At 33.6% G+C, this 13,481-nt stretch overlaps 1 protein-coding gene across 6 annotated transcripts in view; it reads left to right on the top strand.

The window, feature by feature from the left end:
• The window catches only part of NUP98 (nucleoporin 98 and 96 precursor), an 84,594-nt gene that overhangs the window by 13,327 nt on the left and 57,786 nt on the right, over positions 1-13,481 (top strand). For 3 of the 6 annotated variants that reach the window (XM_016157959.2, XM_016157964.2, XM_016157960.2), the window contains exons 3-10: positions 513-614; positions 724-900; positions 2,438-2,577; positions 3,845-3,952; positions 5,043-5,223; positions 6,229-6,392; positions 9,316-9,453; positions 10,914-11,052. In XM_016157959.2, the coding sequence (XP_016013445.1) occupies positions 513-614; positions 724-900; positions 2,438-2,577; positions 3,845-3,952; positions 5,043-5,223; positions 6,229-6,392; positions 9,316-9,453; positions 10,914-11,052 (1,149 nt within the window). The remainder of the gene's footprint in view (positions 1-512; positions 615-723; positions 901-2,437; positions 2,578-3,844; positions 3,953-5,042; positions 5,224-6,228; positions 6,393-9,315; positions 9,454-10,913; positions 11,053-13,481) is intronic. The other 3 variants (XM_016157965.2, XM_016157961.2, XM_016157963.2) reach the window with 2 other exon arrangements.

The raw sequence follows: 13,481 nt of genomic DNA, 5'->3' as shown, positions 1-13,481 counted from the left end.
TCACTTTTGGAAATTTTTTTTTTCTCAAAGTACATAATTCCCATTATAGAACTATGAAATTAGGATCTCTGGGGTTGGAACTTGAACATGTGTATTTTGAAAAAGCTTCTCAGGTCATTCTGATGTGTTCCTCAATTAAGGATCATTCATCCCAGTGACTGGAGTGTTCAATGTATGGAGAGAATTTTAATACTTACCTTTGATGATTTTACTTTTGTACATAACTTACAGTCACTAGTTACCTTGGCTCTCTTTTTTTAACTTATTAACATCTATAACTTTTATTGAAAAGTCATACCTTTTCACTTTAAGTTTCCTTACTTCACCTAGGAACAATGAATAAAATATCCGTGGTTTAATTTTAACTGTAATTAGTTGTCTGATGGAATTTCAAAAAAATGGTTTTCAGTTTAGACCAGTGGTCTTATCCAAGTGCAGAATGTTAAGAAATATTAAACTGTTTTTTATTGTGTTACCTGACTTAAATCTAACCCTGGCTTTTGCTTTTTCAGATACTGGCTTTGGCACTACTAGTGGAGGGGCATTTGGAACATCTGCATTTGGTTCTAGCAGCAGTACTGGAAGCCTGTTTGGAAACTCACAAACCAAACCAGGTAGAGGCTTATTTGGAATAGAGTTGGTTTATTCGCAGCTGGTATAGGGCTTCACATGGTGGCTCCAATCTGTCTATTTAACAATTTTTAACTCCTTTCTATCTCCTAGGAGGATTATTTGGTACCAATTCATTTAGCCAGCCAGCTACTTCCACAAGCACTGGCTTTGGGTTTGGCACATCAACAGGAACATCAAATAGTTTGTTTGGAACTGCAAGCACAGGGACCAGTCTCTTCTCATCCCAAAACAATGCCTTCGCACAAAATAAACCAACTGGCTTTGGGAGTAAGTAGGACATTATTGAACCTCTACATCTAATTATTTGATTTGCTTATTGAATGTGTTCTTTTTTCTCCTTTTCCCTATGTTCATCTCCTCCTCTTCTTTTCCTTCCAGATGGTAAAAATATGGGGAGCAGAAAACTTCAAAATTTCTTGAAAGCTTAATATGTTAGAAACTAGGAGGGGGATATGTACATATCTTTAAGAATGGAAATCAGAGAAGCACTAGCTTTTAAGGTATATGCACAGATAGAGGCATCTGATGTAGAATGACCAGAGATAGGATGAAAAGCCAGATCAGAGTAGTGTCATAGTTGTTAATACAGGAGAATTTCAAGGAGTAATGTGTGTAGTCAACAGTATTGTATGGCGGGGGCACCTAATTGTCTTCATTTCACATTTGGTATGAAGAAACTAAAGCAGCAGTGACAGATACTGGCCATGACATTGTTACTCCTTCATTTCTTGCCCATGGCAGATGTTTTCAATAATGGCTTCTTTCTTTTTAAGTCCAAATGTGGCTTGGGGATACTTCTCTACACAGTTCTTTAGTTAAACAGGTGTGCTCTGTGAATTGATGCCATTACCCGTGCAGGTGAATGCTAGATCGAATAAGTTAGGCAGCTTTCAGTATTTTACAAATGGAAAGTTGTTTGTGAAGATGTTGAAATATTTAACCAAGACAATATAAAGTGCAATCAAAAGTGCCAATTCAAAAGAGATGCGCCTATTTACTTTAAACTGTATATTAGGACATGTTTTTAGACAAGAAATAGCAATTTTTCAATGAGAAATCATATTCTTAAATAGTAATTAGGATGTCATTTAATATTAAATATTGGTAGATAAATTTTTATTACTAATATATCTGACGCCATATGTATAACTTCTTTAGAAATATCTCATATTTTGAAAAATATTCCTTAGATAACAGTTAAATTCACTCTGATGTAATTTTAAAATTCTGCTTTTTGGAAAAGTAAGGAAATCAGAGGATCTATTTTTTCTGTAAAATGATCGACATGCCTACTGATTTTTTTTAAATTATTTTTCTGGGTGAAATTTTACATTAACCTGTGTTTGGTTGCCGTAATAGGACCATTTGTATGTTTTAACCTTTTTAGTTATATTTGAGTGTTTGTGGTAATATATGTAAATAAAATATACTGTTGCCTGTGTTAAGTCTGTTGCAATGTTTTCAGAAATGCAGGCTTATTCTGCATCTAGTCTTGCCAAGAAAGGAGGAATGAGATAAAATTTATGATGAAACAAAGTACTGTTTCTTTTCACTTGTAATCAAAGTATGCCTAAGAAGGGCTTCATGGCACTTAGCAGACTAAAGGATTCAAATTTTGTTTCACTTCAAAGTTATGAGCATAGAATTATGTGTGTTTTGTATGAAATATCTGTTTGTAAGTATTTGGTAGGGAGATTTGAATAAAAAAGTACTGCCACACTGGTACCACATCTTACTTCCAAGATATCTTACAGATTCTTACATTCTTTACTGTTACCATCTAATTTTTCTTTCTAATTTATAGATTTTGGAACAAGTACTAGCAGTGGAGGACTTTTTGGAACTACAAATACCACCTCCAATCCTTTTGGTAGCACATCTGGCTCCCTCTTTGGGCCAAGTAGTTTTACAGCAGCTCCTACTGGGACTACTATTAAATTTAATGTAAGTATTTTTTTCCAATCTTTGTGGAATTTCTCTCCCATTTGTGTATTTATTTGCAGGATAAATCATAAAATTCCTCCTCTTTCTAGTTATACACAGCTTAGTCTCTTCCTAAAAGATGTGTTAAGAACAAAAATCTGTATATCGTTGAAATCTTAAAACATAAATCTAGATTATGATACATATTTGAATTATGCTCAACCAAGTCAAATTTGTATTCACAAGTTTGATTATAATAACTAGCTAGGAAAAGATACAACTTGTATTTATTGTGTGTAATTTGGCCTCTGAATGGTCGGAAATAAGGAATGTCGGCACAAACTATAGAAGGATAATTGAAAATAAGGCCTCTTTAAGGAAATATATGGAATAGCTCATCAAGATTCTGTGTACTGGTTAAAAATAAAACTTTTGTTTTATTTGTTGATGAAATGGCAAAATGGGGCAGTAGAATTTTGTGTTTGCTTTTTGAGAGGCATTGGGTAGAAGGTTAGAGTGGAAGATTTATTTTTAAAAATACATGGAATACCACCTGATGTAAGATACCACTTGATGTGATTGGTTAGAGATACTTAGGATAGACCAGAAATGCAGTTAGCCTAATGGAAACCTCTGGCAAAAATACCGCATGGCAAAACTTCTTAAAATTCACTCCAGGAAGTAAAGCATTTCTCAGGCAAGGTGGTGAATTCATAGTACTGAATTTTAAGCAAAGTTAAATATAAACAGTAGTGGAAAATACTGTGTATTGTCTCTTAGAAAGTACAATAATTGAGAAAACTGACAATATAGATAGGAATCTTTAGTAGTTTATCATGCTTTTTTCCTCAAATAGTTATAGGGGGAAAACCAAGCTTCTATATTCGTTAAATACAATAATAGTTTTAAAGCAGACACTTCGGGTCAGAAAAGGAGATACGGCTCAGAAAAAGAGGTTTAAATGTATAAGATAAATTGGATAAAGTTTATCTTATAGAGAATATGAATTATATTTTAGTAGATAGATGGCTTGGTTAATAGGATTAATCTCTGGGTTTGTGATAACTGTTATTGAGATTGACTTATTAGATAACCTTAATGTAGGGAGATAAGAGAAAGGCAGTGTACTTAATTGAGCACCCTTGAAATCATCTCTTTAGTAAATGACCTAGGGGACTAGTTACAGAGTTCAGTGGTTGAATAATTGTATCTGTGAAAGTAGAGATATAAAGCTTAGATTTACATGTTTTCTTTAGACTTTCAAATTTGCCTTTGTCTTCCTTTGCAGCCTCCAACTGGTACAGATACTATGGTTAAAGCTGGAGTTAGTACGAATATCAGCACCAAGCACCAGTGTATTACTGCTATGAAAGAATATGAAAGCAAGTCACTAGAGGTCAGTAAAATGTATACAGGATATCAGCCTAACCTTTTAAATCTATTGGAAAGTAGTTTTTGAAAATAGTTTTGATTATTTTTAGAATCAGTTTGTTTACATTGAGTTTATGTAAAAAACTAACATTAATCAAAAAATGTTTAAATTAATGTATTATTTATAGATATGTATTACTTTAGGCAGGGATAATATTCGGCTTGTATGCACCATTATAGACTACTAGAAGTCTGTTCTGATTGGATCTTGCCCACACTACACTGGGCAATGTGTATATGTGTGCTCATGCATGTATTTTTAGTAAACTTATACAAAGTCATAAATATACAACATAGTAAGTTTTCACTTAGTGAACACACCCATATAACCAGGATCCAAATCAAGACATAGGATTACCAGCATCCTTAACGTCCCCCTTGTGCCCTCCTCCCAGTCATAATCCTCCCCTTTCAAAGGTAACTGCTATTCTGACTTCCCATGTTTTTCCCATTTCTGTATATAAATGGAACCTTACATTATGTACTCTTAAGTCTGTCTTTCAAATTGAGATCATCCATGTTGTTGCATGGTTAATATGTTCATTCTCATTGTTGCGTAAAATAGTTCTTTGTACGTTTTGACTGTCATCCCTGTTTGTAGCTGTTGCTTCTTCCTATACCCCAACTGGAGAGTGCAGAAAACACCCTGAATTGTGAGACAAAACTGTTAAACTTTATCCCTTTTTTCCTTAAATTTTCTGAACTGTCCAGAATCTTCATCTTCTAATCAGCTAATTTTTACATTTGGAGTGGGAGTAGACAAGATTATTACAGCATTATACTAAAAGAATCATTTATAAAAATTAAAATTAAGATGTAGTTGGTCCTTTGGCCTGTAGTTTTATGACAATTATGGTATGAATTTTAATGTCCACTGTACACTATTGTAAATGTTCTTCTTTAATGATAATAAGTTAATGTCATTCATAGTTTTGTTTTTTAGTCATGGTTCATATGTGAACATAGAACTTGAATACTAAATTCAAGTATTTAGTCTCCTAAATCACTTTTTTGGCTACATATCAAGATTGGAAATATGTTTTCCTTCTCTCTAGGAACTTCGTTTAGAGGATTATCAGGCTAACCGGAAAGGCCCGCAGAACCAGGTGGGAGCAGGTACCACAACTGGCTTGTTTGGGCCTTCTCCGGCCACCTCCAGTGCAACAGGACTCTTCAGCTCCTCTACCACTAATTCAGGCTTTGCATATGGTCAGAACAAAACAGCCTTTGGAACTAGTAAGCACTTGACATCACATTGGGCAATATTGAGGAGGGACATACAACCAAAAGGAAACCATGGTTATCATTTTGTCATAAGTGCTATGAGAAAAATAATTCAGGGACCCTAGAGAAATAGGGAGTGCCTGAAATTTACATAGAGGTGAGAAGGCATACAGTTTTAGGTGAAAATAGTTAAAAAGGGCTTTCCTGATGAGATAACATTTGAGCAATGACGAATCTGAGGAAGGTGAAGGATCTAAGGCTATACAGTATACAGATTTCTAGAGGGAAAAGCTTTTCAGCTAGAGGAAACTATAAATCTAAAAACGCTTGAGTTTTTGACAAAGAGGAGAGAACAGGGGAAGGACTGGGGCATATAGGTACAATATTTTATAGGACTTTGTGGGCCAGTGTCAAGATTTGAATTTTTATTTGCGTTGGGAAGGCATTTGAGGTTTTAGAAGTCATGTGATTATGAGGGAAGGATCATTCTGAAGGCTGCTATATTAAGAAAAGACTGTAAGGGAACAAGGGTGGAAACAAATTGGTTAGAAAAGCTATTGCTCTGTCTGTACAAGAAATGATGGTGGCTTGGATGAGAATGGTGCTATGGAGATGGTAAGAATGTCAGATTCTGGACCTAATTTGATTATGGAACTAATGGGATTTGCTGATGGATTGGCTTGGTTTGGGATGTGAAAGAAGGAAGTCTTTGTCCTACAAGGTTAAAAGTACATGCATAGACTGAGTATAGCATGGTATCTTCTAAAGTAGAAGAAAGCTATGGGCTCACAGAAAGGTTACTTAGCACAGCCATGTTCTTTGGGTCAGAATATTGTAGGAATTAGAATCTGCAGCAAATCTGGAGTTAGGGGAAGGAGTGTGGAAAATGAAACAGTTGTCCAGTTTGAATAGGATAATTTAGATATGTAATCAGTTCACGAGATTATTGTAGTAACTGGATAATGTGAGATTTGGGGGGTTTTCCTTCATTTTTCTTTTATTTCTATTTCCTTAAAGGTACAACTGGATTTGGAACAAATCCAGGTGGTCTCTTTGGCCAACAGAATCAGCAAACGACCAGCCTCTTCAGCAAACCATTTGCTCAAGCCATTACCACCCCGAACACTGGCTTTTCCTTTGGTAATACCAGCACACTAGGACAGCCAAGCACCAACACCATGGTAAGGAAACAGGCCCTTAGTTAACTCCAGGTCCTTATAGAGCTAAGTAATAAGGCTTCTGATCATGTCAAACCAGCAAGTTCTACATTTCTTAAGGGTTGATGGTATGTGATAAAGGAAAGAGAGCAAAATTTTTAATAATTAAGACCTAGATTCCAGTCTAGGCTCTACTCTTTACTTGTTGAGAGGCTGTTGAGCAAGTCACTTACCTTTTCTGAGCGTATCTTCGTATCACTAATACTGCTTAGTGTGCTGGAGTTTGCCATCCTTAAGCTATACATGGACATTGACTACAGCCATTCTATAGAGTATAAGAGGAAATAGTAACAGAATATTTCAGAACGTTCTTTTGCCTTGCTCCCTTAAGCAGAATTAGGCAAAGAAATTCGTTAAAATAAAAGGAGAACTAAAACTCAGAACCACATTGGATAATTGCTGCTTCTGTGCTGAAAGAAAAAGTTCTCATTATTACCAGTTTATTTTCTAGTGGCTCTTTTAGGGAAGTGTAACATTAATGGTTAATTTGAGGTATGATTTATTGATTAGAAACCTCGGAATTTACTTGGTCTATCTAATTTTCGATATGTTCAGAGTTTTAGAGAGAACGCTGCTTGATTAAAAAACAAGTATAGCTAGACCCCCAAATTGTCAAAATACCAGCAAACCAAATTTCAGCAATATATAAAAAGAATTATATACCATAATCAAGTGGGATTTATTCCAGGAAAGTTTGTGCAACGTATGACAAGCAATATAATAAGCCATAGAAATGGAATAAAAGACAAAATCCACATGATCACCTTTGTCAGTGTAAAAAACAGCATTTGACATACTATCATGATAAAAATATTAACAAAGAATAGAAAGGAACCCAGAATAGCTAAAACAGTCTTGGAAAAAAAGAAAGCTGAAAGACTTTAGACTTAATTTAAAAACTCACTGTAAAAGCACCAGGAATCAAAACAGTGTGTTACTAACATAAGGCTAGACATAGATCAGTGAAATAGAATTGAGAACCCAGAAGTACATTCTCACATTTACAGACAATTGAATTTTCAGTAAGAGTACCAAAATAATTCAGTGAGGGAAAGAAGAATCTTTTCAAAAATGGTACTAGGACAACTGATTTTCCTTGTGCAAAAGAATGAGGTTGGGCACTTTGTTCACACCATTGTGATAATTATAAAAATTAATTCAAATACTTACATGTCAGAACTAAAATGTAAAACTCTTAAAAGAAAAAGAGTTGGGCAGCGGTTTCTTAGATTATGACACCAAAAGTAAAAGCAGCAAAAGAAAATAATAGATTGAGCTTTATCAAAATTAAAAACTTTAGTGAGTCTAAGGGATGCAATCAAGAAAGAAAATAACAACTACAGATGGGAGAAAATATTTGAAGTCATGTATCTTATAAAGGACTTGTCTCCAGAACATATAAAGAATGCTTATAATTCAGCATCAAATCAATAACTTATTGAAAAATGAACTAAAGACTTGAATAGATATTTCTCCAAAGAAGATATATAAATGGTTGATAAACATATGGGAAGATATTCAACATCAGTAGTCATTAAGGAAATGCCTATCAAAACTACACTGAGATAACACTTCATACCCACTAAGAATACTATAAACAAAAAGGCAATAATAAGTGTTTTCAAGAATTTGGGAAAATTGGAATCTTCATACATTACTAGAAGGAATGTAAAACGGTGCAACCACTTTGGAAAACATTTTAGTGCTTCTTCAAAATGCTAAGCAGGATTACAATATATACCATAAATACCAAGTTGTACACCTTGGTATTTCTCCAAGAGAAATAAAAACATAAAAATTTGTACACAGATTATCATAGCAACTGAAAGATGGAAATAACCCAAATGTCCATGCTGAATGGATAAATAAATGTATATCCATACAGTGAAATATTATTTAGCCATAAAATGGGATGAAGTACTGATCGATACATGTTACAACATGGATTGACCTTTTAAATGTGCTAAATAAATGAGGCTACTCACTAAAGATTACACTTTGTACGATTTCATTATATGAAATGTTCAGAATGAACAAATCCATGGACACACAAAGTAGATTAATAGTTGGTTACCTAGGAATGGGGAGTGACTGCTAATGGGCCCAGGGTTTCTTTTTGGATGAAAATGTTTCTAAATTTGAAGACTGAGGATGGTTGTACTCTGAACATACCAAATAATCACTGAATAGTCAGTTCATTTTAAATGGATAAATTTTATGGTATGTGAATTATGTCTCAATGACATAATTGACATAGTGTTTAAAAATGCTACATTGATTTCTTAGTTCGGCAATAGTCTTTCAGTGCAGTGTTTTTCTTTTGTTAACTAATGCATCAATAAAATATCTTAAACATTGGATGACACAAACTTCACTTACTGTAGTTTCTCATGTCAAATTAAAACTTTTTAATATTACAATCCTGCCTCTGTCCAGATTAATTTGATTATTTTCACTTATTGGATTCATAGTTCCAATAAGTGAAAATATTTCCCACCTCAGTGTTGATTCTTTGGACAGAACTTTCTGAAAATGAAGCACCCTATCATATTTTGTTGTCAGTGTTGCAATGCTGATATCTCTTGGAGCACAAGAGTTAGTGTAAAGTCTTATTAGTTGCTCAGGACCTAGGAGCTCAGTGGGTTTAGATGTAGATATGAATTTCTGATACTGTCACTCAGGAGCTGTGACATATTAGGCAAATTTTTAACTGCTTTGAGCTTTATTTAATTCTGGAAGAATGGCCATGCTTTTTAGGGCTATTGTGTAGAAAAGAAATGTTTGGCATAGTGCCTGTCACATAAGTTTTTTTTAATGGCAACATATATTAATCTAAGATTTTTAAAACTGTTGTGGAATATCTTTTAATCTAGATTACCTTTTGCAGGGTTTATTTGGTGTAACCCAAGCCTCTCAGCCTGGAGGTCTTTTTGGGACAGCTACAAACACCAGCACTGGGACGGCATTTGGAACAGGAACAGGTCTCTTTGGACAGACCAATACTGGATTTGGTGCTGTAGGTTCGGTAGGTTTTTACACTTGTTTGTTATATAAAGATGTGTCTAAATCTGTTAAAGAACGTCCTTAGAAAGGTTTGGCTGTCTTTCAAGTATTTTATTGTGTGTATTATATGATTTGATACTGATGGTAACTAAAAGTTATTTGGTGCAAATTAAAACTAGGTAACTCTAATAGGTTAATTTTCAGATAGTAAGTTCTCTTTTAAACTTCTTTGGCTCAGTGCTGTTGTGTGCAGTTTTCTTCTGATAGCAAAATATCACCCCAATTAAATTGCTGAGTCTAAACTGAGATGCTTTCACTCTTAAAATCAGGTAATTTTTAACTTCTAGTTCTAACCTCTGTTTTGGGTGACAAGTTGGTATATTTGAGAATTAAAAATTTCTGGTGTCAGTCAAGTTGCCAAAGTTGTTGATATTCTCACTATTCTCATTCTGCTGGAGGCTTAACTGAGTTATTTTCTTTGTTAAGTCATTTAAGTAAAAAAAATTACTATTCAGCTATATATTTAAAACAAAGTAAAAACAGAAGTAAATTTTATATTACCACTTTAGATGAGAGCATCAGTATGAAACAGTCAATTTGTTTTATGAACCTGTTATGAAAAGCTTTGAATATGCTCTTGTGGGAGGTTTCAAAAAAAAAGGAAAATCTACAAAACATGTGATTCTTTGTTTGTAGAGATTGAAATCAGTTCTTCTTAACTTTGGGTAGCCAATTCAAGTGAGAAATTGAGAAAATTATTTAATGCTTTTCAGAAAGTCTTTATATTTTCATAACTCTATTGAGATATAATTCACATATGCCATACGATTTACCCTTTTAAAGTTTACAATTCAGTGGTTTTTAGTATATTCTCAGAATATGCAGCTATCACCAGTCAATTTTAGAACATATTAATCACCCTAAAAATAAACCTTGTACTCATTTGTACCCACTTCTCATTACTTCCAGTCACCTCAGGTATCCTTTCTGTCTATGGATTTACCTATTTTGGACATTTCATATAAATGGAATCACATAATTTGGTGTCTTTTGTGACTGATTTCTTTCACTTTGCATGATATTTTAAAGGTTTATTCATGTTGTAGCATGTATAAATTTTTTTATTGTAACTTTCTACTGGAAAATTAAATAAATGATACTAGATGCATGATTCATTTCTGTTACCAGGTAAAAAATATTTGATTCCCATGTTATTTTCTTCTTTGCTTCACTGAAATCTTATATTTGCTGACGGGATTCCATTAATTTCTCAGGCTGGGAGCATCTGTATTTATAAAGTTTATCTTGCTCAGATCGATTTATTTTTCAGATAGTTTTTATTCTCCTTCAACCTTTTTCATAAAAGTGATGACATCTCTCCTTACCCCACACCCAATCCAGTATACCTGAGGTAACCTCTATTTGCCGTTTGGTGTGTGCTGTTATACTACTTAAAATTTTCCTGTGTTCTGTTCTTTTTAGACCCTGTTTGGCAATAACAAGCTTACTACATTTGGAACCAGCACAACCAGTGCTCCTTCATTTGGTACAACCAGTGGCGGGCTCTTTGGTAACAAACCAACCCTGACTTTAGGAACCAATACAAACACTTCCAATTTTGGTACATATAAAAAGCAGGTTTGGCTCTCTTAAAGTTACACTGACTATACCACACATCATTCTCTTGATTCATATGATTGGGAATATTAAAATTCTCAGGTAAGCCAGGGCTTGATGTGAGGTACAAGAGGGAAAGGTTTAAAAATCATGAACATGGGTTGAGATACTTAGAGATATGTAAATTGCCTTTCCTTATTCATATTCTTTTCTCTGCTTTAGATAAAATGTGCCATTCATCAGCGTGCAGCAATACTTTGTGTAAAGTTGGTTTCTAATGGAAATAGATTTTTTTCAAAATCGGGAAACATTTTCTTTGTCTTATATTACTAATAGATGAGAAACCATAAATGAACTGCATTTGGATGACATAACACATTTTGTTCGGCCAGGTTTCAAACTGGGAGGTGTACTGTACACATGAGATTCTTTTAAAAAAATTTTTTGTTGTTTTTTGAGATTCAGTGATTCTTATTGACAGTTGAAGCCTTTCTGATTTGGGGGATTATTCAGTTTTCTTATAGTTGAAAAAGCTTCATTTTTAAGTACATGTTCATTTTTTAAAATTTGGCAAATTCAGATAAGATCGAACAATAATTTATATAACAAATCCTAATCTACTCTTTGGAAATATGTTGGAAAAATTAAAACCTGTTTAATGGAAATATTAGTTTCAAACAAAGTCAGCATAATTTGTGGTAAATACAGTGTGGAAAGTATTTTATCATCAAGTGAAATAATAGTTTGAATATTTAAGAGTTTGATCTGCCAGATACATCTTTAGGTATTGGATATATAGTCGGAGGTGAGTGCAAAGACAGTTATTTGCCATAGGTCAGCAGTTACATTGTTTTTAAATCAGTTTTTAAATGACCTTGTAATGTACTCGAGAAAGATTACATTAAGCATCTGTTGGAAGGTTATATGTTTTCACAGAAACATGAAAGGTAGGTCCTTATCAGGTTTCAATTTCTAAATTTATGTATTCTATTTCATTTCTATAAACCCTTTTGTTAGTTACTGGCTCACTCCTAGTAATGATTATTGTTCCACCTATAATCTTTTTGATTTCACTCTATGAAAGAATGGTTTTGAGGCAGTGGACTTGGTTGGTATGGACACCTATTTTGTTTACTTCATTTATAAAATTAAGATGGCCAATATACTTAAGCATTAAATTATTGTTGATCAACCTTTTTTTAAATCACTATCACTTTTTCTTCCCCAAGGAGCCATTGTAGACTATTTTTTTCTTACTCATCTTCTAAACCCATGATATTTTAATAGTACATATATATCATATATCAGTTTATGTACCCTTTGGAGGGCCATAAACCATTGTATATCTATTATTTGGTTAACCCCCTCAAAAACCAGTTCTTGCTTCCTTTGAAAATGCATGTTTTTTTTGTAGCACTTCATAGTCAGAATTAAATGTTATTACTATCTGACAGGATGCTTGTGTAGGCTGTACTTGATAAAGTAGGCTGGACTTCAAAAATATATTTTGTTATTCCATGATTACAGATTTCTAATTTGGTGCATTTTTTTATGAGTGTGTTTATACTTATGTTTAGTGATGTTTGAATGAAAGTTCTCATCAATATCTAATACGCCTCACTAGTTTTTGTGCTGAATTTGGTCAATTTTTTTTATCCCCAATGTTGACCTACTACCTGGTATAGAGTAGTTTGTTCATGAAAAGTTTGTTAACTGAGTTAACAAATAAATAGGGCCTTGAGAGGAATGATTCCATTTAATTATAAGTCTTATGGGAATTACAGGGTGGTGAATTTTATTCTACTCTTGTGTGAACTTATCATTCCATTATTACTTCATGGATCCAGATCTAAGTAAGGCTTTCTTTAATGTTCCTGTTTTCCTGGGATGCTCTCCACTTTGATTTTGTGGTCAGGGGTAACCTTCTGATTTAGAAATAAGTCATACAACAAATCTGGAAATTGAATAAGGTCATACAAAGATTTGGAACATCATTATGATATTGTTAGTTGCACATTATCCAGTAATGGATTGTGTTTTATCCTGATGATGATTAATCCACAGAGTTAAAAGGTCGGGATACCAGCTGCAGTTGGTCTTGCCAAATCCTCAAAAGTCATCAGCTCATTTTGTTGGTAAATATTCCTGACAGGGACAAGTTTGAGATTGAATGACTATATGAGTATCTGAATTTCTGAATGAAGAAGAGTTTTGTTTCAGGAGAGAAATTATAGGAAAGTCGCCAACGCTTGTAAGCGACAATTTAAAGAGGCTGACAATCTTTTGGGACAGAAGGAGCTGTTTGTATACATAAACATTTGTAATTTTTTTTTAGGTATAATTAACATATAACATTAGTTTCAAGTATGTAATGTAATCGTTTGATATTTGTATACATTGTGAAATGATCACTATAGTAAATCTAGTTAATAC

This window comes from Rousettus aegyptiacus, unplaced genomic scaffold (assembly GCF_014176215.1).
Source record: "Rousettus aegyptiacus isolate mRouAeg1 unplaced genomic scaffold, mRouAeg1.p scaffold_m13_p_5, whole genome shotgun sequence".
Taxonomy (NCBI): domain Eukaryota; kingdom Metazoa; phylum Chordata; class Mammalia; order Chiroptera; family Pteropodidae; genus Rousettus; species Rousettus aegyptiacus.
This window is presented reverse-complemented; position numbering and strand designations above follow the sequence as displayed.